The 23,718-nt window shown below is 41.6% G+C and overlaps 1 protein-coding gene across 2 annotated transcripts in view; it reads left to right on the forward strand.

Annotated features, from left to right (window-relative positions):
- The window catches only part of Astn1 (astrotactin 1), a 327,875-nt gene that overhangs the window by 211,685 nt on the left and 92,472 nt on the right, over window positions 1–23,718 (forward strand). For both annotated transcript variants that reach the window (XM_052737326.1, XM_052737327.1), the window contains exons 9-11: window positions 10,941–11,015; window positions 18,340–18,477; window positions 18,909–19,059. In XM_052737326.1, the coding sequence (XP_052593286.1) occupies window positions 10,941–11,015; window positions 18,340–18,477; window positions 18,909–19,059 (364 nt within the window). The remainder of the gene's footprint in view (window positions 1–10,940; window positions 11,016–18,339; window positions 18,478–18,908; window positions 19,060–23,718) is intronic.

The following is a 23,718-nucleotide window of genomic DNA, read 5'->3' on the forward strand; positions in this document are numbered from 1 at the left end:
TCTTCACAGCAATAGAACATTGACTAAGACATACTGTATTGATGGAAATGTTGATCTACAGAAATCAAAATGACTGACAGGTTTTATAAAAATAAATTTATATCACATATGACAGCAATGAGATTTGAGATATCTTAGTTTATCAATAAAGAACTCAATATGCTCTATTCCTCAATATCATTCATCATTCAATATCATATAAATGGATTTCATTGAATTCTTGGGATGCATTACAATTTCTGCTTCAATGGCAGTCATATTTTATAAAACGCCGAATTCATCTATAAAGGTTGGATTGGCTGATAGATCAGTAATTCTCTGCAGTGTATGTTTCAGAATCATCTGCTTCACTTTCCAAAAATATTTATATCTGGCCCAACCCTAGATGTGTAGAATGAGAGAACCCAAAATTTAGAATCATTCTGGTCATATCAGGGGTAAATCTGATGCACCCTAAAGTTTGTGAAATGTTTTGCTAAGGTCACTTTTGAGTTTTGTAGCAATAATGGAGACTCAGTGTCCATGTGGGGGGCAGAATTATTTAAAGAGGAACAGAGAAACAAGTGATTCTAATACTATGTGTGCCATCTGAACTTGCCCTAGAAAATACAGGCCAAGGAAAAGGGGAGTCTTCCTGCGGACTGAAGATAACTTCTGTTCCAATGGATGGTCTCCATATAGAGATCCAGGCCAAAGGTTATCCAGAATTCCTGGATTTAGATCCAAGACTCATAGTTATACATTTTCTCCAATAGCTCTCATTCCATGGTGATGAGATAAAGAGAACAGGCCATGACAGAAAGTGGAGCATGTGGTATGTGATATCCCTCACCTCTGCCCCTGACTAGCCATACAACCTTAGGCAACTGACTGAACCTTACCAGGTCTGCTTACCTCTGCAGTTTGAGCATAACGGCTGCATATCTGAGGTGCTTGCTTTGTAGGAGGCTATGAGATTTACATGGATGCCTCTGAGTGTGGTGCTTGCCTGACACATGATAAGTGTTCAATAAATAGCAGTTACTATTACCAGCCTCTTCTGACTCATTCAAGATTTTTTTCTCCTTTTGCTCTAAAAAATCCTGAATCCCAAAATATTCAGGAGAACTTGAGGCCAACTCTTCCTATCTGAGGACACATGAACTCTGCCTCTGCCTTCTATGATGCTTCTTAACTCAAAGACCATGTAGAGTCTCTACCTATAAGTCAGGTGCCAGGAATCAAAGTGGAGTTCACTTCCTATATTCTCCAACTTGCTCTTTTACACAAAAAAGAAGCCATGTGTGAATTTTATAAAGGAGAGAAAGAGGTGGCTCAGTGGTTAAGAGCACTGACTGATGTTCCAGAGGACCCAGGTTCAGTTCCCAGGCTGTCTGGCATCTGATCATGCCAGGATAAAATAAAAAAAAAATAAAGTAAAATAAAAGGAAGGTATCATCTGACCCCTCTCTCCTCTCTTTTAAGAGGTCATGTACAACCAACCGCAAGAAGCGCCACCTTCTTCAAGTTATATAGCCTAAGGTCATACGTGGAGCAAATACCACTACATATATTTTTGTTTATTGCTACTTTGGTGATGGGGGGTGTGGGGGTCAAAGTTGTGTCCCAGAATCCTAAAAGCTAAGGGGAAAAGTACATTTTCTTCACTGTTGCATTTTCAGAATCCTTTCATATACTTGTAAAAATTTCCGCATGTAAAACCTCATTTTAAGGGGTGGAAGAGAGCTCAGTGGGCAAGGTGTTTGCCGTGTGAGGTTGAGGATCTGAAATCAAATCCCCAGAACCCACACAAAAGCCTGAAGCATAGCAGGAACATCTGTGATCCCAGTGCTTCTGTGGGGAGAAGGACATGGAGACAGCTTTCCAGAAGCTTCTGGGTGGACTAACCTTGTGCATTCATCAGTGAACAGGTGAACAAAAGGCACCTTGCCTCAAACAACGTGGAAGATGAGGACCGACTCCTGAGAATGTCCTCTTATTCCTGTATTAGTGTTGTGACATGTGTGCCCGTGGTCACACACATAGCACACATGCACACACAACATTCACACAGTACAAAGATTAAAATTTCCATTGTAACATTTAGAACCACCATTTTAACACCATTTTAACCATAATAGTTAAAATGTATTTATCCCAGGGTTATGGGACGTTAGTTGCACATCTTTGAAAGAAAGCATTTCACTGTGTGCTGTTGATGACATAAGTGCTCTTATAGAGGAGACAATCAAATCACACACAGGCAGGAATGTGGCAGTTTCTCACTGCTCTATCTTTAAATAAAATAATTTATGTAAAGCATATTCATATTCACACATAAAATATAGAATGAAAACTACTGCAAAAAGTTGAATTAAAATTAAATCCAAGATTCTTAATGATTTGAAATTTATTTATGCATACTTCATTCAACAATATCAAGGGTACGTATGAAAAAAGTGGGGGCTCTCTGGTGCTCTTTTTTTTTTTTTGCTGGATGCCATAAGATCTGAAGAGAGTTTGGAGTATAGATTCCATGTAGGTCTTCTGCCTTACAGTTCATTGCCTGTACGATGCCAAGGGTGGTCGGATACACCTTGTAGTCGGAAACATAAGCTTCCCATGCCTCCTTATCATCAGGAGGCCAAGCAATAGTCACAGAACAGGCAATGGGCAGATGTGATGGGGGAAGTTTTAAATCAGATTGCTTTTTTTCTTGGTTGTGTTGAAAGAGGATATTAGCTAAAGGATAAAGGGGCAGGTGTCAGAGGTGCCAGGAGAAAGAAGTATTAAATAGTGGTTTAGAGAGAGGGAGAGTGAATGGACAAAAGAAATGTAACTTGACCAGTGGAAGTTAGAACACACTTGAAGTTAGTAGGCAGGGATTTACAACGAAACTAACACTATGGTTGCCAGCTGCCTTCTCTTGTGTGACACTGAATGGAGCCACGTGGTCATGGGTTTTAACCAGTGTTGAAGTATTCCAGAAAAGTATGTGGAAGCAGTGCAGGGGTGTGGGGACTGAGGTCAACATGATAAGGGATTATTATAGTAATTAATGACAGAATTTAATCTTAATTTATGAAAAGAGAGTATATGAGGTGGGTGGAGGTCAAGGAAATGGTGGTTGGATGGACTTTCTATCTCAGGACAATAGAATATTGTCAGACATTAGAAATGAGGCAAGAAGGTGAACGATGAGGGTTGGAAATTGGGATTCTTGAATTCAAAACCAGTGGTGGGTTTCAAATATTAGCAAGTGAGGGCATGATTGTGGAATGAAGGAAAGAGACAAGATCATTAGAGAAGTGTCTTGAACATTGTCCTAGTTAGGATTTCTATTTCTGTGATGACACAGCATGACCAAAAGCATCTCGAGGAGGAAAGGGTTTATTTGGCTTACATATCCACATCATAGTCCCTTCATTGAAGGAAGTCAAGACAGCAACTCAAACAAGGCTGGAATCTGGAAGCAGGAGCTGATGCAGAGGCCATTGGAGGGATGTTGCTTTCTGGCTTGCTCAACATACCTTGCTCAGCCTGCTTTCTTGTGGAACCCAGGACCAGCAGCCCAGGGGTGGCATCACCAACCATAGGCTGGGGCCGCTTCAACAATTACTAATTAAGAAAATCCTCTACAGACTTGCCTGCATCCTAGTCTTGTGGAGGTATTTCCTCAACTGAGACTCCTTACTCTCTGATGACTCTAGCTTGTGTCAAGTTCACATAAAGCTAGCCAGCACAAGCATTGAAAGGACCATTTTAGTGGATACTGAAATAACTAAAAATGATAGAAACCTTGGCAACGACAAAGATCCAGACTGTGAAGGGTGATGGGGAGGGAGGTGGTGTGGCTGTGGCATGACAATAGCAAGGTGGAGAAATGGGTAGAATGGCTTGATGATATGAAGTAATGGACTCTCTAAAGTCATAAGTTAACAGTTGGAGAAACCTGGCTACAAAACTGCTCAGTCTAGCTCCTGAGCCCAACTCATAACTACTTGGCCAGTTACTGATAACCATGTTATTTTACATATCAAAACTACTAATCAATGTATTTACCTATGAGTAAATGGCTTGAACAATGGCTGCAATCTCACGAACACTTAATTTTACCGCCCATGAGATTTGCATGTTATAAGATAACAAGTTTATAAAATATACCATCATCACAATTTATTTTTATATATGACATTAGAAATGCATTCTCTATTCTCTAAAAGGAAATGTGAATTATAATGGATCGCAAATAGTATTATTAAGTTTATTCTATGTGTCATAAGCTGTACTAAAGATGTGCTCCTTGGCAATCAAGCACTAATGTGTCCCACACAACTGGATTTCTTGCTAAGACAGTAAGTAAGGTTTTATCCACATATTTTATTTTATCCATCAAAATATTCTAACACTCACTAAATTCAACAGCCATTGTATTTGCCAACCTTGCTGACTAGTACCATAAATCCATGACTACTAGCCTCAAATGGGCTCTGAAATTGTCCATTGATTGACATCTGCAGATTTTATAGATGGTTATACTAGGTTGTGAAAATCAAGTGACTTACTGAAGACATACAGTTCAATGACTCTCTCACCCAGGACTAAAGCCAGGTCTGTCCAACCCTCAATCACTTGTGTGATGCAGTGACTACAAAGGACATACCAGTTATCATGACCTTTACAGATGGTGAGGGGGATATGTTACCTGAATACTTAATATATTTATTATTGTTCTAGATTCTGTGAGGAAAAGAGCTTGAATTTTAGGATGGCATTCTTAAGCTAAACTTAAATAGTATACAATATGCTGCATAGTGTTAGTTATTTACAACATACAATAATGACAGTGGGAAATGTACTATTTACTAGTTCAAGCATTATTAGTACTACCTAATGGTATAAATTAAGAGTAATATAAATTGGGGAAAGGCAGAATCTAGGTAGAAAAGTATCTGCAAAGACCCTGAGGCCATAAGGTATCACATATATACTTTGGTCACTAGTAACCATTATTATGCTTATTACTTTGGATAAAGACACTCATTTACCCACCATACGCTTTTGATGCCTTCTACAATAAAGTTCATCACCTGATATTCTGGCCAAAGGCTGTGATCTCTGCTTCCAGTGCCCTATTCAATAGGAAATCTGAGTTAGCACTTGGGCATATAAAGGACCCTCATGTAGAACACAGCAGTCCCTTTTTGCAAAGAGAGAGCCGGTAGGAAGAGAATTTTCAGCACCACACATAGCAGGGTGGTCATACTGGGTTTTTCTTATTCATTGAATTCCTAGTTGCACAGTGGAGGAAATGTCAAAGTAACCAGAAATAAGGCCAAACAGCAAGTCAAGTCCACAGCTGACTCATCTATGGCCTGATACATCCTTAGGACTAGGGGTAAAATCCTTAGGTCTGGGGGCGGGAAGAGAGAGTTGTGAACAGAAGTTGAAAGCTGAGAAATTGTCGGTGCATAGAGAAGACTGAATAGGCTGTGGCTATTACTTAATACATAAACAGAAAAAGAAAGCCAATGATGGGTTGCTAATGTTTTCTGATTGTGTAGTTGCATGTGAACCCTTCTGGCTGCCATGCCACTGTTCCAGTGAGTTTTGTGGTGGCTCACATCCTGCTTCTGTCTGAAACAATGGCTCCAAGACAGTTGCTGAGTTGGCCTGGGTGAGCCTACATGGAGGCCATCTGAGGCTGCTCATATGGAAGGAGAAGGTTTTATGGCCTTGATTTATCAGAATAAAAAGCATGTAACAAGTAAAAACAAACAAGCAAACAAAAGCTATTTTCTGACTTTGGATTCTGCCTATTTTCCTGACCCAAGACAGTGCAGGTGTATTGCCCAGTGCAGCACAGAGAATAATAGAGCCTGCAGATCCAAGAGGAGACAAGAGACTGAGAGCTCCTTCTATGGCAGATCCCTGTACCACATGTGGCCTGACATTGCCTGTAAGATGGTCCAGGGCCCTCTCCATACAGCTAGCTCTGGCCTGGTCTACCCCACCCAGCAGTGATGGCCAGTCCTGCTGGAGGCACCAGAACAGTAAAAGCTGAGGTGAAAATCTCTGGTTTGATTAACAGTGTCTACCGTCTCCCAGCTTTAACCTTGAAGAAACCAGTGTGACTTGTAACCTGCTTAGATGCTTCTGTGTCCTGGCCCACAATCTGATTGAGAGACCTAGGATTTATCAAGCCATTATTCCATGGTTATTGCTTTGCTAATGATGGAGAGGACATATTCTCTTCTGAGGTCCGGGCCTGTGGAGACTTGAGCTGGGGCTGCTGAAGGCATCCACCCTATCCTCTAGCCATGTGGAGAAGACAAAGCTCATGGTGTGAGCAGCAAAGAAAGGAGCAGGACATTTCTAACAGCCTGTAGACCTGGCTTCTAAACTCAAGAGAAAGCTCCGCTCTGAGCTTGAATAGGTTTCCTTGTGTGTGGTGGTACTGTGTTCCCCAAAATAATGTGCACTTTAATAAACTTATCCGGGGTCAGAGAACAGAACAGCCACAATATTAAACATAGAGGTTAGGAAGTGGTAGCACATATCTTTAATCCTAGCATTCCAGAGGCAGAGATCTGCTTGGATCTCTATGTGTTCAAGGATACAGCCAAGCGTGGTGACTCACGCCTTTAATCCCAGGAAGTAATGGCAGGAGGCAGAAAGGTATTTAAAGGTGAGGACGAGGAACTATAGCCTGGTTAAGCTTTTAGGCTTTGAGTGGCACAGTTCAGCTGAGAGGCATCCAGTCTGAGGAAACAGGATCAGCTGAGGAATTGGCGAGGTGAGGAGGCTGTGGCTTGTTCTGTCTCTCTGATCTTCCAGCATTCACCCCAATATCTGGGTTTGTTTTTATAATAAGACCCTTTAGGATTCGTGCTCCACTTGTGTTGGGGCCAGAACATTTTTCTTTCTTAACTTGATTCAAGGAGTTCTAATAACAGAAACCTTTCCATTTGGGGTTGGTCCCAGCTTTTCGGCTTCAGAGTATTTTTGGTGCTTTTATATCTACTTCCTCTTTACTTCCTGCTATTCCCGAATCATGATGTAGCCACCCCAGTGCTGTGAGCCAAAGCTCCCCACCATTTTTTCAGGCCCTGCCAAACACACAGCCTTCTCTTCTCTGGATGGCCCAGCCAGCATGAAGCCTGCTTCCTGTAACTCCACCCCTCTTCCCTGTTAACACTCTTGACTATTTATCTAAGCGAATATGTGTTTCTTCAGAAAGACTGCAGAGTCCTCGGAGGGCAAAAATCTTCTTATTCCAATTCCTGTTGCTTAGTACCGCAGTTAACACACAATAGACCTCCAGAAATATTTGGTAAATGATTCAAATTAGAATCCCCATCTTTGGCAGATCATCCCTGATTAACAGGGAGAAAATAAATGTTTCTTTTTATTCCTTTGCTAGTGCGATCAGCAACTCCCTGAATTCTCTAGGGATTTTATGATGTTCTCTTCCCTGTGTCTTGGCGATGAGTGTCAATACTGAACAGTTAGCTCCTCTGGGGGATGGGGGGCTTGGTTTGCCCATGCTCACAACTGTCTCCTCTCCTGCAAATTCAAATGTGTCTGAGTTATAGCCTGTGTGGGCAATGCATTGTACCGCGCGGGGCAAGACACACCTTCCTATATGACAGTGGTTTCCAACCTTCCTAAGGCTGCGACCCTTTCATATAGTTCCTCATCTTGTGGTGACCCCCTATCCATGAAGTTATTTTGTTGCTACTTCATAACTGTAATTTTGAGACTGTTATAAATCATAATGTAAATATCTGATATACAGAATAACTGAAATGTGACTCGACTGGGGTCACGACCCACATGTTGAGAACCATTGCTCTATCGACATTAAGAAATCACTCATTATAAGATTTATATTTGATCCAGGCAATTAGCAAATTTAACATATTTAATAACAGATTCTATGACACTCATTAAATGCTAGGCACTGTTCTGAGCACATAATTATATGAACTAGTTCCTAATCATAACAACCTTACCAGGCAGACACAGTTACTGCCGTTGGCCTGATTTCATAGATGAGGACATAAAGATACAGAATGGTTAAGGAACTTGCCCAAGGTCATTATAGGTATTGTTGGTGTCCTGTAATTCAAATCAAGCAGACTCACTCCAGAATCTATGTTCCAATTGCTCTGCCCTCCTGCCTATAAATGTGAGGGGGGAATCTATACACTGAATATCTGAGCCCTCCCTACATGAATTGCTTTTGCTTTTGAGTTAATCAAGAGCTGGAGGCCTCTTCTGCTTTCACAGAGATGCATGCAGATGTCTGCGTACGTGTCTCCAAGCTTGCTGATTCATTGACTGTGTCTTGAAGACAGAAGTGTGTATGTCTAAGTCATCCTATGCAATTCATATTCACATTGTAATCAGTCCAGTCCTGCCATTTGCCTCCTCAAAATGTATTTTCAAACAACCTAGGAACCATGGCAAGAATTTACTCCAGTTCCACAGTGTACCAGTTTTGAACCTAGAGATGACTTGAAGGCAAAATGTATGTTATTTAAAATTATTAAACAATATTAAGTGAATATGATACTGCCCCCAAAGAAAAAAATGAAATAGCATGTCTCTTTATTTTTAATTGACTAGTTTAGGATCAGCTGGGTCTTTTTCTCCTCATAAATTTGGTATTTTATCGAACTGGTTCATATTTTGTAGTGCTCAGGAGACATCACTTACTATTCAGACAAACAGAAGCAAATTCAAATGCTATTCTGCATCCATCTATGATGAAAGGAACAAACACATAGATAACATCTGGTGGGGGAGCTGTTGCTTTGATGTGGGGGCTATTCATTTTGCAGTGTTTGGATACTTTTGAAGCCTTGAATATTTCTAAATTGAATTCTAGGAAGAAAGTATTTATAAATAGTAAGCATAAAAATGAGCACATATGTACTGTCTTAACCCTTATACAATCCTAATAGACCACATTTCCTCTTGCTGCAAAGCACAGGCTCTCCAGCAGCTTTAATAGTTTAGCTGGTTAGGTTAAGTTGATGATTCTCAATTTGATTTAGTCCAACACCCCATCTGATAACAACCATTTAAAAATCTCTTATACTGTTCATAAATAATATGAGCTGTGCATACAAAATTTCCGCAAGTAAATAGAATGCTTTAGTAGTAATTAAGTGAGAAATAGCAAAGTAATTTATAGTGGCATAATAACTGTTTTTAACATGTAAATATTGTATTACAGCACAAAAAAGTGCCACTACAGACATTTGTACATAATGCAATTTACTTAATGGAAGACATAATGAATATGTGATATATAATAAGAGCAATGGAGTCTGATAAAGATATGCTATATTGCATCTGGTGTAATGGTACCCTACAGTAATCCTAATGTTTCAGAGGCAGAGGCAGGAGAATCAAGACATTGAAGCTACCCACAGCTATGAAGTGAGTTTGAGACCAGCCTGCACCTCATTAGACCCTATCTTGAAAAAAAACAAAACAAAATAAACTCAAACCAGTATATGTTGTGTTGATGAATCAATGATTATACAATGTATAATTTCCCCTCAATCTGCATAATAGCTACACACCTGAAATGGATCTCATATTAAAACAGTGCTAGCTACTTTGTGTTTATGTGTTAATGGAGTTAACATTTGGGCTCAGATTTATAAACAGTTTTAAACACTTGAACAAAATGGCCATATGACACTCAAAAGCTTGCAGGACATGGGGACATTTTATGTTGTGCAGCACAATCTTGGGCACTGCAGTAGTCCAGACATTCTGTCCCTTTACATGCCAGTGCTGTTCAACTATCAATGTGTCATTCAAGAACAATCCTTCACATTTCCCCCAATTCTGTCTCCTGGATGATAAGCCTTGCACTGGCAACCATAGAGTTAATGATTAGTATTATATTTAGCACCAAATAATAATTATAACATATTCTCTGACTTTTTGTGCCTCTCAGGAAACAAAGGAATAGCCAAAATAAATGCTCAGTAATTGGATTAATTATGAGACTATTCCATAATTATGCTTCATAATTGAAAGACTAAGCCCACCCAGTGTACACAAGAGCTCAATACTTAACCCAAGTTCTAGGCTTTACTAAGACTTGTTGGAATGAATAGGTCATTCGGGATTTCCATGGCTGAGCTATCAAAAAGATACACATTGTTTAAAAGAGATCTCTTTCTATTTTCTAGAATGCTTGCCACTACCCAGATGTTTACTGGCAGGGTGGAGCTGATAATGACTTGAAAAGAACTAATTGCTTCTGTTTGTATGAGGGTCATTAAAAATGTTTGGATACATCTGGAATATCTCAAACACGAAGGACCCTCACATCATTTTGAGTAGGGAGAGGAAACAGTGGAGAGTCTGACCTATGACCTTTGACCTAAAATTTGCTTAATCTTCTTGAGGGTCTGTAAAGTTGCTGTTATTAACTCATTATTTTTTATGTATTTATTTATTTAGCCAGTGAAGAGGTGGAGTCAGCAAGGCAAACTATCCATCTTACTCAAACAACTGGCTCAGTAGCAGGACAGGCTTTGAATATGGAAATATTCAAAGAACTTGGCTTTTTAAATATATCATGCCCCCATCTTTCTTAAGTAAGGCAAATATAGGTTTCTGTGAATGTACAACAGAAAGATTGTAAATCGTGCCTGAGTCCTATCTTACTCTATGTAGCAACAATGTCATGTTCTACAATTTCTGCTTTCTTGGTACTTCAGTGATTTGTTTTTTGTTTTTTTTTTTAATACTAACTTTGTTCTTGGTCCCTTTCCTGGGTTCAAAGTTGTACATGAGCTCACATTTATGAGCTTCTTGAGGGCAAGGAATATGTACTCTTCTTCTTTGGGTCCTTAGGACCTAGCACAGTACCTGACATGAAGAGAGTGTTTGTAGAGTGGACTTTAATTGAATGATGTTTCTCATTTTAGGCCTTGGCCTTACACAATATTTCAACGAGGCTTTGACCTGGTTTTGGGAGAGCAGCCCTCTGATAAAATATTCAGGTAAGTTCACATCCAAGGATGCGCTTGTGTATGTCTATAAGCTCAGTGCTCCACCTCCCATTGAACATTTCCATTGTTAAACATGGGACACATTTGGACTCGTTCTGTCTACTTAGAACAAAAAGTACTTGACCCAAATCATACCCGGTGGCAGCATGGAGGGCTGTGAAGTCAGAGAGATTCTGTTTGGGTCCAATTTCATTCCTTGCCAGCCCAGTGAGCTTCAGTAATGGGCTTAAACTCTCCAAGCCTCCAGGTCCCCCATTTGTTAAATGGGGCTGTATCGCATGCCTGGCTGGATTATTGTGAGGGATATATGAGATAATACAGGGAAAGTCCCCAGCACAAAATCTGGCACAGAACAGGCAATTAATGTCAGTTTCTGCCTCTCCACTTTACATCTAATTTGCACCTTCCTCATAGAGTCTTGAGTTGTTCAAAATTAATCTCTCCCACCCCTGCCTTCCTCCATTCTAAACTCTACCTTATTATTATTTTCTTTTATCTATTACCCTCTTGATCAAATCTGATGATTCTAGTCCCTCCCAATTTCTACCTGCATATCTGGAAATAGCACATATTACGAAGACTCACAAGCGAAGGGAGAATTTGGGTGCCAGCCATGAACTATTGAATTTTCATAAAATTTAATTCACACCAGGCCTTTTCTGGAACACAAGCTTATTTCCAATCTAAGATCTTATTGTTCATTCCTGTAGTCAGTTTGTTCTTCACTTAACATACATTTACCACGTACCTACTTAGAGCCGGAGGTTGTGCTTGACCTGGCATATGGTCTTTGTCTTCTTCCATGAGCAAGCCCACTTTTGGAGGAAGTGAACAGACCTTCACAGGTGGATATTGTCAAAGAATGAGCTCAATTACTACATGCCATTGCTGGAAAGACGGTGAGTGGTGGATGTAGCACAAATCCTAATGGGTCTTAATAATACAAACCTGGAGCCAGATATTGGAGTAAATACTGAAAGATCAGAGAGACAAAGGAGCAAGCCACAGCCATGTATCTTTCCTTGACAACTCCTCAGCCTGAAAGAGGCTGAGCTCCTGTCTCCTCCCGCCCTATATTCCTCTCTCCACCCGACCATATCACTTCCTGTCTCCACCTCCCTAGTGCTGTAATTAAAGGCATGAGATCCCAAGTGCTGGGATCAAAGGTGTGTGCCACTACTGCCTGGTTCTGCTTTTCTTTCAGACTGGATCAATCTTGTGTAGCCCACTGTGGCTTGAACTCACAGAGATCCGTCTGCCTCTGCCTCCCGAGTGCTATGATTAAAGGTGCGTGCCGCCACTGCCTGGCCTCTATGGCTAACTAGTGGCTTAGCTCCACACTCTGATCTTCAGGCAAGCCTTATTTGTTATTCACAAACAAATTATCACCACGGAGGACAGGTGGAGCGCTTGCTTCCTTGTTACGGTAGTCGTGCAGCTGGCTGAGGCTCACTTATTTCTACCTTCTCTAGCCCTTTATCAGTCACACCTAACTTTGGTGTTGATTTTTGCCCCTGCTTTCACCCTCTTGAGCCCATTACCACATGCAAATTGTGTCATCCCTCCTCATGACTTAGGATGGGCACAGCTATAGTTCACATTTACATGACCTCTTCTTTGAATGGCCTCTACTGGCCCTTCAGTCTCCTGAGTGTCTCTCCCAGGGCAGGATGGGTCAAGTTAATGATGCCGGCTACCGGCTGCATTTGAATACTTCCATTCAAAGAGAAATCAGCAATATTCCTTATACTTAAATTTTCTAACAATGGTTTTTCATTTGGATGACTTTTCCCAATTTTCTCATTGTTCAACTGCCAGGACCATTGAAGGTTAAAAAAAAAAAAGTGACAGGAAATCATGAGAGGTTTCATTGATTAACATAAATAAGGTCTCTGTTTCCTACAAATTGTAAATTAATAGTAAAAAACAAAGGTTTTAGTCAAATCTCTATAAGAGAAGAACTTGCAAATGAAAATATGTTTCATTTCTACAAGCATCAATTTTTTTTCAAACCTGTTGGCTGCCAAATGGATGTGACAGCCACACACTACTAGAGAGGGGAGCAGGTGTGTGGTTTTAATCCATGACTTCACTGCCTCAGGAGCCAGTGGGGTGATCAATATGTTATTAGCAAGTTTGGTTCCTAACACAGCAATAACTCTTTTCTCAAATGAATACGATGGGTTGTGCTTCGCTTATCTGGGGCACTGTTAAATTAAAACCGTTTTGGCATCTAAGTCAACCGTTTACCAGTGGAAACTCTGAGAAAAGTGTGATCTGGTCAGTGACGAAAATTGCTTATTATTTGTTGTTATACTGATTCATGATTTTTATCATAATCAATTCCAAGTCTGCATATTTCTCTAACATATGAAATAGAGTTTAAATTCAGGCAGTCAAATCTTTCCACCACTGAATGTTGACATTCCACTATTAAATAAGTTGCTCTTCTCCTACGGAGTTTTCCATTCTTAGTCAAATCTATCTTCTACTCTCTCCAATTCAATGTAGCCACTATTTTCTCATACTCTATCATTTCTATCATTCAGCAAGATTGCATCTTTTACTCCTAATATAAACATTGAACATTTCCATTGTCCAGACCAGGTCTCCACATCTGTCATCTCTTGAACATTCATTATTACAAAGCACTGTTTCAGATGCTGTAGGTATGACCTTGATAGGCTTGACAAAGAAAGTGTTTAGACTTGCCCAAGAGGTGGTCTTTTATCCCTGGCCCTATGTGCTAATGGACCAAAGCACCTGTCACAAACCAATTTATTCAAAAGTACTGGGAGTTGTACCCAGGGAATGAATACTTTCTAAAGACATCATGGTAAATTTCATCTACAGCCATGATTGATAAACACTGATATACAGCTTCTGTACTGTTTCACAATAAATGACTATAGTAGTTAATTGTCAATTAATTTACCTTAGACTTATTTTTAACATGGCTATTTGCTTCTGAATAAGATGGTTACTTTCTTGAAGAAAGAGCTTTATGGATTTGACACAATTTTGAACATGTAGTAGGCCTTTGGCAGGTATATATAGGCAGTTATTTTAGGTATCTCCCAAGCTCTTGAAATCAGACAAGGAAAGGCTATGGATAGTGAACCCAACTTTGAAAGTCATCAATCCCAAGCTAGATGCAAGAGGGCCCTGGTTCACTCAGCTGTGTTTTTACACCAAAGATATTCTCATGGTGCTTCATTGTGAAGATCCATCCATTCCACTGAACTCTCTGGTGCCAAGAACTAGGTTAGAGTCTCTATAACCTTCCCTTCAAGTGTGTACCTTCATGCCTGAGAATAACACCTTGTCCTAGATGAAACTGGCCTGGGGAAGGGTAAAGATGCCAGGTCAAGAGCTATTATGTTTCCCTACATTCTATTTTGCACCAAATGAGGGAGTCCACAGGCATACTCTGTCCAACACTGGCTAATGAGTGTTTGCCTCTGGACAGAAATTTCTAGCTGGGTTTCAAAAGCATAAAACTGAGTCCTCAAAAGAAGTGGTCACCACCAGCTGTCTCTAGTGAAACCCCAACGTGGGAATGCATTCCAGATGCTCACTCAGCTTCCTTTGGGTGGTGTTTTTAAAGTCATCCCTGCCAAATTTGCATGAATGAGGGACAGATGAGATTTCAGGACACAGCTTTTTTTCTAACAGCTTAGACTATATTTGGTTTTTGGAGTTGTTCAGTAGATTTTGTGGATGAAAGAAAGTTTTAGAATTTCATAGGCACCAGCCATCATGGACTGTCAAGCTGCTGGGATGCGTATCTGACCACCTCCATCTTTCTTTTCTACAAAGAGTTGACCTTTGGGAGGTCACTGACCTCCTTATGGTATTAAATGGTGTGTTTGTAAAATGGAGCCAAAGAACTCACTGGAGAAGGCCGTCATGATAAATGAGTAGCTCCGCCAAGTGCCTGCCTTTCTGAGAGTTCTCAGTAAGTGTTAGTTTCATTCCACATCTAACTGGGCTTCCCTTATGGGGTTTCACCTTGACTCTACCACAGACTGGAGGAGACCACATTGCTTTGCTTGTTGACTAAAAGAGCAATTCATCTTCTGCTTCTCATGGAAACTATGTCTTGGTCTCCGACTCAAAGGTTAGCTCACATCCTGTTTACCATGAAGGATTAGCTTCATCAATGTATTCCGTAAATTTGCACCTCATGGGTTTGTCACCCAGATGCCATTGAAAATGAAGGAACAAGTGGGCTGGAGAGATGGCTCAGTGGTTAAAAGCACTGGCTGCTCTTCCCGAGGTCCTGAGTTCAATTCCCAGCCACCACATGGTGGCTCACAGCCATCCTTAATGAGGTTTGGTGCCCTCTTCTGGCAGAACACTGTATATGAAATAAATAAATAAATCTTAAAAAAAAGAAAATGAAGGAACAAAATATTATATTAATTAATAACTACTTATTGAGTGACATCCTTAGTCTGTTGTGTTAAATGCCCTCTGCTACCCAAGAATGCATATTCTCCTTAGTGATGATGAACCCATGAATGAAAAAGACATGTACAATTCAATACATGAATTGCAGCAGAGATTATGTAATGTGGAAAGCAGAGAGTCACTTGCTTGGCCTGAGTATTGAAAACGAAGCTTGTGGGAGAACCTTCTGGAAGGATCTGTGACTGTAAATGAGTGTTTAAGTGAGTCAGTTGAGGTGAATAGGAGATAAAATCCAGAAAGAAATAATAGTAGAAGCAAGAGTAAAGTGATGAAAGGTGTCGAAGGGTGCTAGGAACTACAATCATATGATATGGAAGAAACAGAAGGATGAAGCAGAGTTGGGAGTCAGAAGAAGCTAGAGATGTCATCCGAGTGTCACCTTCAGAACTTCGAACTTTGTATTCACAGGAATATGCCAAAGAGTTTCAGCTGGGTCATGTCATAGATGGCTTTTTCGTAGGAACACTGTGAAATGGCTGGGCAGGAACCCCACTTTTCCATGAAAATAATTAGCCATCACAAATGTACTAGAACTACCAAATATTTCCTAAAACCTGTTATATTATCCAAGTAAAAGTATAATTTTAAGCAAAATAGAAAGCAAAGGTCAATGTCCGATGAGCCACAGAATCCTGATGCCATTCAAACTTGTGGTTGTTCTGAAATGGTGCATGTTAATGTTGCCCTTGTTCAAGCTGACTAGTATGAGTGACTACCTCAAGAATGTCCTTTATGACATCATACAAATGCCTGAAGGTTATTGTTGTGGGATATTTGTACACTGTGTGAAGATACATTGTTGTAATTGGTTTAATAAAGAGCTAAATGGTCAACAGTTAGGCAGGAAGAAGTTAGGTGGGATTTCCAAGGACAGAGAGTACTTTGGGAGAAGAGGGGTGAGGAGACGTCAGGAGATGCAGAGAAAGCAGGATGTGCAGGAGGAGAAGAAACAGCCACGAGACATGTGGCAGAATGTAGATTAATATAAATGAGTTAATTTAAGTTATAAGAGCTAGTTAGGAACAAGCCTAAGCTAAGGCCGAACTTTCATAATTAAAAAAAGTCTCTGTGTCATTATTTGGGAACTGCCAGAACAGAGAAAGACTCATTACATACTTTTCTTATACCCAGTACCAGCTGTTCAAGTGCTTGTCTGTACAGCAGGGCCTCTTAAAAGAGCCATGACTCTGTATGACTTGAGCCTACCTGAAAGTCTACTTATTTTCCCAGATCCTATGTGGATATTTGAGCCCCATGTTGGACACCATATGTAATGATTTTTGCACACCCCCGCCCCACCAAGTCATAGCTTGCCTACTACCTCACATTCCTAGATGCAGGAAGATCTGAAAGTCTTTTGCAGAATGAGAAATACCTTAGAGCATCTCCAGAAATTCAGATGATTCAGAACAGTAGAGGACTAAGAAACAGAGAAGAGATGGGAGAAATATCTACCAAATCAGGCCATATCCCACTTCTACAGAGATGTACCACTCTCCTAGAATCCCTTGTGGTGATGCTGGAACCTGCCTTCTCTTTCAGCAACTCTAATGGCAAGGACTGTCATGTAGGTCATGGGAAGAAACCACATAGTTGGGCATCCCCAATCTGTAGATCTGCTCTGTGGCCAGCATTCTGGGGCTGGCTACACACTTCATAAACAAATTATAAGGCACCAGTCTGCTTTCCTAACATCTCGGGCAACCCAGAGAGAGAAGAGAAGACTGTGTGGGCTAGAGGAGAGAGGAACAAGACTTGAAATGCGGCTGTGACCAGCGTGCTGATGGCACCGGCACAGCGTTCTACTTAATTGCACATATCCTTCCATTGTTCCTCCCTCCACAGCAGGTTGGGAGGAGACACTAGGCTGCCACCGCCTTGTGCTATTCCACCCACATTGGCTTTTATCCCTTACACTATTTTTTTTTTACTGTGAATACAGAGCATTTTAATGTCTTTGAGATGAAATGAATGAATAAATAAACAAATAATCTCTCCTGGTTTCCTTAAGCTCTCCCTTGAAATGCTGATTGATTCTTTTATTCCTTTTAGCTCTTGTTATAAGAATAAATAAAAAAAAAAGTCTTCCCTGCATCCCATGGGTTATCGTTGTCAGTTCAGGGTGTGGGCATGAGTTCAGAAAATAAATCTGGGCCTGTTTTGTTCATTTGTTCTCATTTATCTGTCTCTCTCTTCTCACCCCTGGAGGCCCCTGACTTCAGTCACTTCTATTCCTGTTATACAGAAAGGAGAAAACGAAAGCTTCCTGTCTTTTCCACTTCTGGGCTCCCCCAGGCAGGGAGAAACCCTGGCTTCCACTGCAGCATACAGCCACAGGATGAGGATGGGGGTGGCCAGTATCCCTTCTCAACTAAACTGCTTCCAATTTTCATATGACTTAACACAAAGGAGGCCCAGCTTCAAACCTGGAAAATCTGAAGCTCACTTTTTATGACTTGATAAAAGCCACTTCTGATATCTAGTGAATGGGCACCATAATCAGATCTTCTGCTCTTTGGCCCCATGACTGGGCTGAGGCCTCTCTGTCTTCCTCTGACTCGGTCCTGCTGCCCATGCTAGACTATTTCAACCGTTTCACCTGTCTGAAGAGAATTGCAAGGGATGGGGAGGATGGGACAGGAGCGAGTAATGACCACATTCCAGATGCTCTGGTATAATTCCTATGTTACATCATAACTCCTTTGTGTGGGGGTCCCTGTAGTCACCTGGTGTGTGGGTACCTGCAGAGTCTTCAGGAAGGCTGAAGAGGAGGCAGCTAGCGACAGAATGCTAGTGGGCAGGTATGCTCAGCTGTAACCACCCGGTGTGTGTGTCCACGCAGATTTACCTACACTCTCGGAGAAGGCATGTGGTTGCCCCTCAGCAAGAGCTTTGTGATTCCACCAGCTGAACTGGCAATCAATCCGTCCGCAAAGTGTAAGACCGACATGACTGTGATGGAAGATGCTGTGGAGGTCAGGTGAGGCCCGGGGGAGGGGGCATACAGCAAGTTCAAGTTGGCAAACTGCCTTCAAATTCCCCATATACACAGTGAGGATCTGATATTTATTTGGGTCAATATTGCATAACCCTGGGCTCCTTCACTGGAAGAGGACATAAAATTAGAGTTTGTAAGCACTTCCCACAAACCTCAAGGACTGACAGGCAATAAAATGTTAATATCCTTGCCTACATTCATATCTCCTTCTTTGACCAGGCATTATAACATTGGCTCATTTCCCAGATATGGTGAATGCCCATGATTTGTTAGCTCAGGGCTTTAAATGTGGCTAATCTTCAATTTTTCATGGAAGAGGGAGACCAGAAAAAGCAGACCAGGTTGGAACATGGAATGTAAGAACACTTGTTGCTTTTGGAATCCCTTGATTCCTCCATTGCTTCTTCATACAGAGAGGAGCTGATGACATCATCATCCTTTGACAGCCTGGAAGTCCTCTTAGACTCCTTTGGGCCAGTGCGTGACTGCAGCAAAGATAACGGAGGCTGCAGTAAGAATTTCCGCTGCATTTCAGACCGCAAGTTGGACTCTACTGGTTGCGTGGTATGTCAGTTCTTCTATCCTATAGGTTACTGTCTGGGGTGGGGGTGACATGTGATGTAATCATACAGAAGAAGGTATGTGTGGTAGCTGGCTGTGGCCACCATCTAGTCTAAATTAAGACTTTTTCTCTTGATAGGAATGAGGAGTTTATCAGTCCATCAAGAAGTACCCACAGAGCACTACCAGGTTTTCTAGACCTTCCCAGAGAAACTTCCATAGATTTGAATAGTGGAGTCTTCCCAGTCTTATAAGATAGCTGGTAGGAGCTATTTGAAAGCTAATGAATTGCTCCAACAAATGACGTTGGCTCCAAGCCTAATAGGAAATTTTAGGAGAAACCCACCCACAGCTAGGAAAGTGAAAAGAGTAAGTTATGCTCGAAATGGTAGAGAAAAACATGAACAAAAATGGCATCGGGGATGAGAGAGACGGCTCAGTTGTTAAAGACTAAGGCTGACAGCAGAAAAGCATGGGGTTCTCAGCACCCATGCTTACCTCTCCAGCTTCCTCTCTAGAGGCAGGCATCTATGAGAGTTGGAGGAAGACCTTGTCTACATAATGAGTTCTAGGCCAGCCAGGGCTACACAGACCCTATATATTGTGATCAGTTGGCGCTTAGATCAAGGAAATCATGCTTCTCTAAGAAGTGGGTTTCTGCTTTGTTTTGCTTTTTATTTTCAGATCTATAGACTTAGCTGGTTTTAAAAAAGGTGATTTTGTTAACCAGTAAGACTTTGGGGGCTAGGCTGTCCTATGCTAGCTCCCAGGTTAGAGAAGTGAAAATGGTTCTGGACCAGGAAGGTACATGGAGGCAGGAGTTGATGGGGCCACCAGGGCTGGTTCCTTTATGTTTGCCATTGCTGTTCCCACTAACACAATCATCTGTTTTTAGTCCTACATTCTTTAGAAGTTTAGAGGGAAGAATCATGAAATATTTAGGGGGTAGAGGGGCTTGGTCAGGGAAGGATGGCAGGGAAGATGTTCAAAGTGAGAACAGAAGAGGTAGGGAACATTCACTGAGACACAGTCTGCACTATTGGCTTGGGGGAAAGGACTGGGAACTTCCAGCCCTAGAGGGGAGTATGGTGCCCCATTTAACTTCCCATTCTGACAGCCGTAATGTAGGAGGGGACCCTGAGCATGGGAAAGCTGTGAGGATGCTGAGCCAACCCCATCTTTCACCCTCCTTCTTGCCCAGCTCTGAGCATCTGTTCCATTCAGGGATCTGTTAGGTGTCAATGATGAATGTCTATCTGGTGTCCAGGGTGTCATCTCCAAGCTGGTACCAACTAAGCTGCAGCTGGGAGGGGTCTGGCTTACATCAGAAACAAGTGGACATGAAGAAAGGCAAAGGAAAGATAAAGCTGCATGGCAGATAGGAGGATCTGGCAGATACCCAAAGAGGGCAAAGAAGAACAGGGAGAATCTCGGGGAAATACAAAGGAAAGCACTTGTTAGTGCATGGCTTCCACAGGCAGCCAGGAGGTGAGCTGATGCCCTTCCATGCTCTCCTCCTTTGGCCAGTTCCACACACCTGAATTTCCCAGGAGACAATTTCACTGTTCAAATGAGCTCCAAGATGAGGTACTTTGTTTTTCTCTTTTACTATCCAGCATGCTTCTCTTTACCCTGATTTCAACCTTTCATTCCTTATTATTTTCTGGGGTCATTTTAAGTACTGAAACCTGGGCGTGCACCTATGTGATCCTCTCTTGCCCACCCTTGTTAGCCACCTAAACGTGGTTTGAATATTCATACGCAAGAATTGACTCCCTCATTCTTGCTACTTCGTCTTATGAGGACCCTGCCTCCAGGGTAGGAGTTGCCTGTCAGGTGCCTTCTCTTGGCCATCCTTGGCCTTTAACTTGGCATGTAGCTGTGCTGATGGAGTCCTACAGTTTCCACATTGTAATCTGTGAGACGGAGCTAGCAGGAATAGCTCTGATGAATATGCATTTGCAGAATTGGATCCACTGCAGAAAGTCACCCAGTTATACCAGCACTGTATTAGCATAATTCTTTGAAGTCACTACTCCACGTGGCTCCTAGAGGGAAAGGGGCCAGGCCAATTGGCAGACACATCCCATTCACTGTTTCTCATTGGCTATGAAGCAAATAATCCCTAAGCAGAAGGGTAGAGTATGTGAAAGCTCATACATGTCATTACAAGCCTTGTGATCCTACTGAAAAGATGACTAGCGATCTGACTTTGAACCTGACCTGACTCTACTGTGCATTTGTATTATCTCACTGTCCTGATGTGTTAGCAGAGTGGTCCTTCATCTGGAGGTGGGCCAGAGGCAAAGATAATCCATACACACTACAATTTGAGAATTGACCCACCTCTGCATATAGACCTTATTTTCAGACTTTTGTGTGTTGAATGGAAAGACTTCCCAAGAAAGACATATGCTTATGAAAAGAGAAAAGCATGAGAAATGAGAGCATGCTGGACCTTCAAGAACCAGGGAAGGAGTCAGAGATAGGGACTTTGAAGAAGCTGCAACTGCATGTTTTCTAATTTAACCCAAGCCAGACAGGCAGGATTCATGTTACATCCATACCCTCTGCTCAAAGAATTCTAGAATGAATTCTTTCTAGGAAGGCTCTTTCAATCATGCATCAACTCCTGGGGGGGGGGGTTATTGCCTCCAGTTAATTACCCCATTGTTTATATAGTCTCCAAGGACAGGAAACAAATACCTGTGAAAGCCAGAATCTTGTGCAAACCTCAACACACCATTACAAAACTGCAACTGCTCTCCAACAACCAGGGACTGGGAAAAGCTTCCAGAGGATTCCCAGAGCATAAGGCTGCCACCCACTACTAATGGCCAGACCTCACTCACTGTCCTTAAAGTCTCCTCCATCAGACATTTTCATATTGTTGCTGGAACAAACCACACTGATTTTAGTGGCTTAAAGCTATACACATGTATTATATTGCAATTCTACATGCAAATCCAGGATGGGCTTCTCACTGGGCTGAAATTCAGGAATGGTCAGGGCTATATTCCTTTCTGGAGGTCCTGGAGAGAACCAATTCCTTTACCTTTTTCAGCTTCTGGATTCCATACACTTTTCTCAGTTCAGGGCTCTGAACTAACTAAAACCAGAGATACTGTATTTTTCTAACCATTATTCTGTAGCTTATTTCTTTTCCATTCTGTGTTCCTCCTCCACTTTTAACACTCCTGTGCTTACATCAAGCCAATCTAAATAATTCCAGATAATCCTCTCATCTAAAGATCCTTGATTTAATCTTATCTGTAAAGTCTTTTTGTCCATGTAGGGTTAGATATGCTCTTACATTTCTATGAATGTATTACAGACAAATTTGGATGAACCATCCATGAGTAATGGCAGTGGGAATTGAATAGACTTAGCAAATAGAACACCACACCCCCACCCAAACCCAGTTTTCATGAAGGCTTCCTCATCAACTATTATTGTGCTTGTGTGTGTGTGGGGGGGGATGCATTTGTGCCCTCATGTGGAGGCCAGAGGGAAACATCAATTGCCTTTCTTCATCACTTTCTACCTTATTCTTTAAGATGAGATCTCTCACTAAACCTAGATCTGAAGAATTCAGTGAGACAACTGTAGATGTATCCAACCTTCCCATCAAACAATAAACACAGAACCAATGCAAAGAAGAAAGCCAAGAGGTCAGAGCCAAGAGCCAAAACCTTACCCTTCCTCCTGCAGTGGTCCTACCTCTCCGAACCAGAGCTACCCCTGTGTTAAAGTCTTTATATAGAGTTCCTGTCCTGCCTTCTCATTGGTTGTAAACCCAACCACATGACCGCCTCCTCACAGCCTGTCTGTATAGGCCTCCAGGTTTTCCATGATTGGTATTAATATTAAAGGCATGTGTATCCAATAATGGCTGTATCCCTGAACACACAGAGACTTACCCAGCTCTGCCTACTAAGTGCTGGAATTACAAGCGTACGCTACCACTGCCCTGCTTTCCTATGGCTTGCTAATAGCTCTGACCCCCGGGCAACTTTATTTATTAACATACAAATAACATTTTAATACAAATAAAATATCACCATAGACAACCTTGCTAAAAGCCACAAAGCCCCAGAGATCCTTATGTGTATATCTCCCTGGTGCTGAGATTACAGGCATTCATACAGACCAGGCTTGTACTTCTATGGGTGTCGGGAATGTGAACTCACATCCTCATGCTTGAGCAGCAATCACTTCACTGACTGATCCATCTTGCCAACCCCCCTCACTCTTATCAAGCCCACCTACTAAGGTTCAACATAAAATGTGTCCTGAAAGTTAGAAGACTACTGCCGCTGCTATACCAAAAGTAAAGAAAATAGGAAATCCCACGTTTCTTCCTCAGCTATACGCTCACACTCATGCTGAAAATGGCCAACAAATGCTTTTGCTTTGTAAGAGATTGAAATACACTAGAGAAGTAGACGGTGGACATGAAAGGAGCAGGATTAACAGCCCTGCATCCTGTGTGTGAGACACATGACCTTCCCTGCCTGGCCATTATGCTCAGTGACCCCGATTCCCTTCCTCCACCTGCTGTCCACCACGTTTTCCCATAACATGTGTCATTTTTACCTTTGCTAGAGCACAGATGTGCAGGGACCATTAGGGATGAGCATCTCTCCCATCTGTAGGACAATA

This window comes from Peromyscus californicus, unplaced genomic scaffold (assembly GCF_007827085.1).
Source record: "Peromyscus californicus insignis strain IS unplaced genomic scaffold, ASM782708v3 Scaffold_14__1_contigs__length_90479793_seg_2, whole genome shotgun sequence".
NCBI lineage: Eukaryota > Metazoa > Chordata > Mammalia > Rodentia > Cricetidae > Peromyscus > Peromyscus californicus.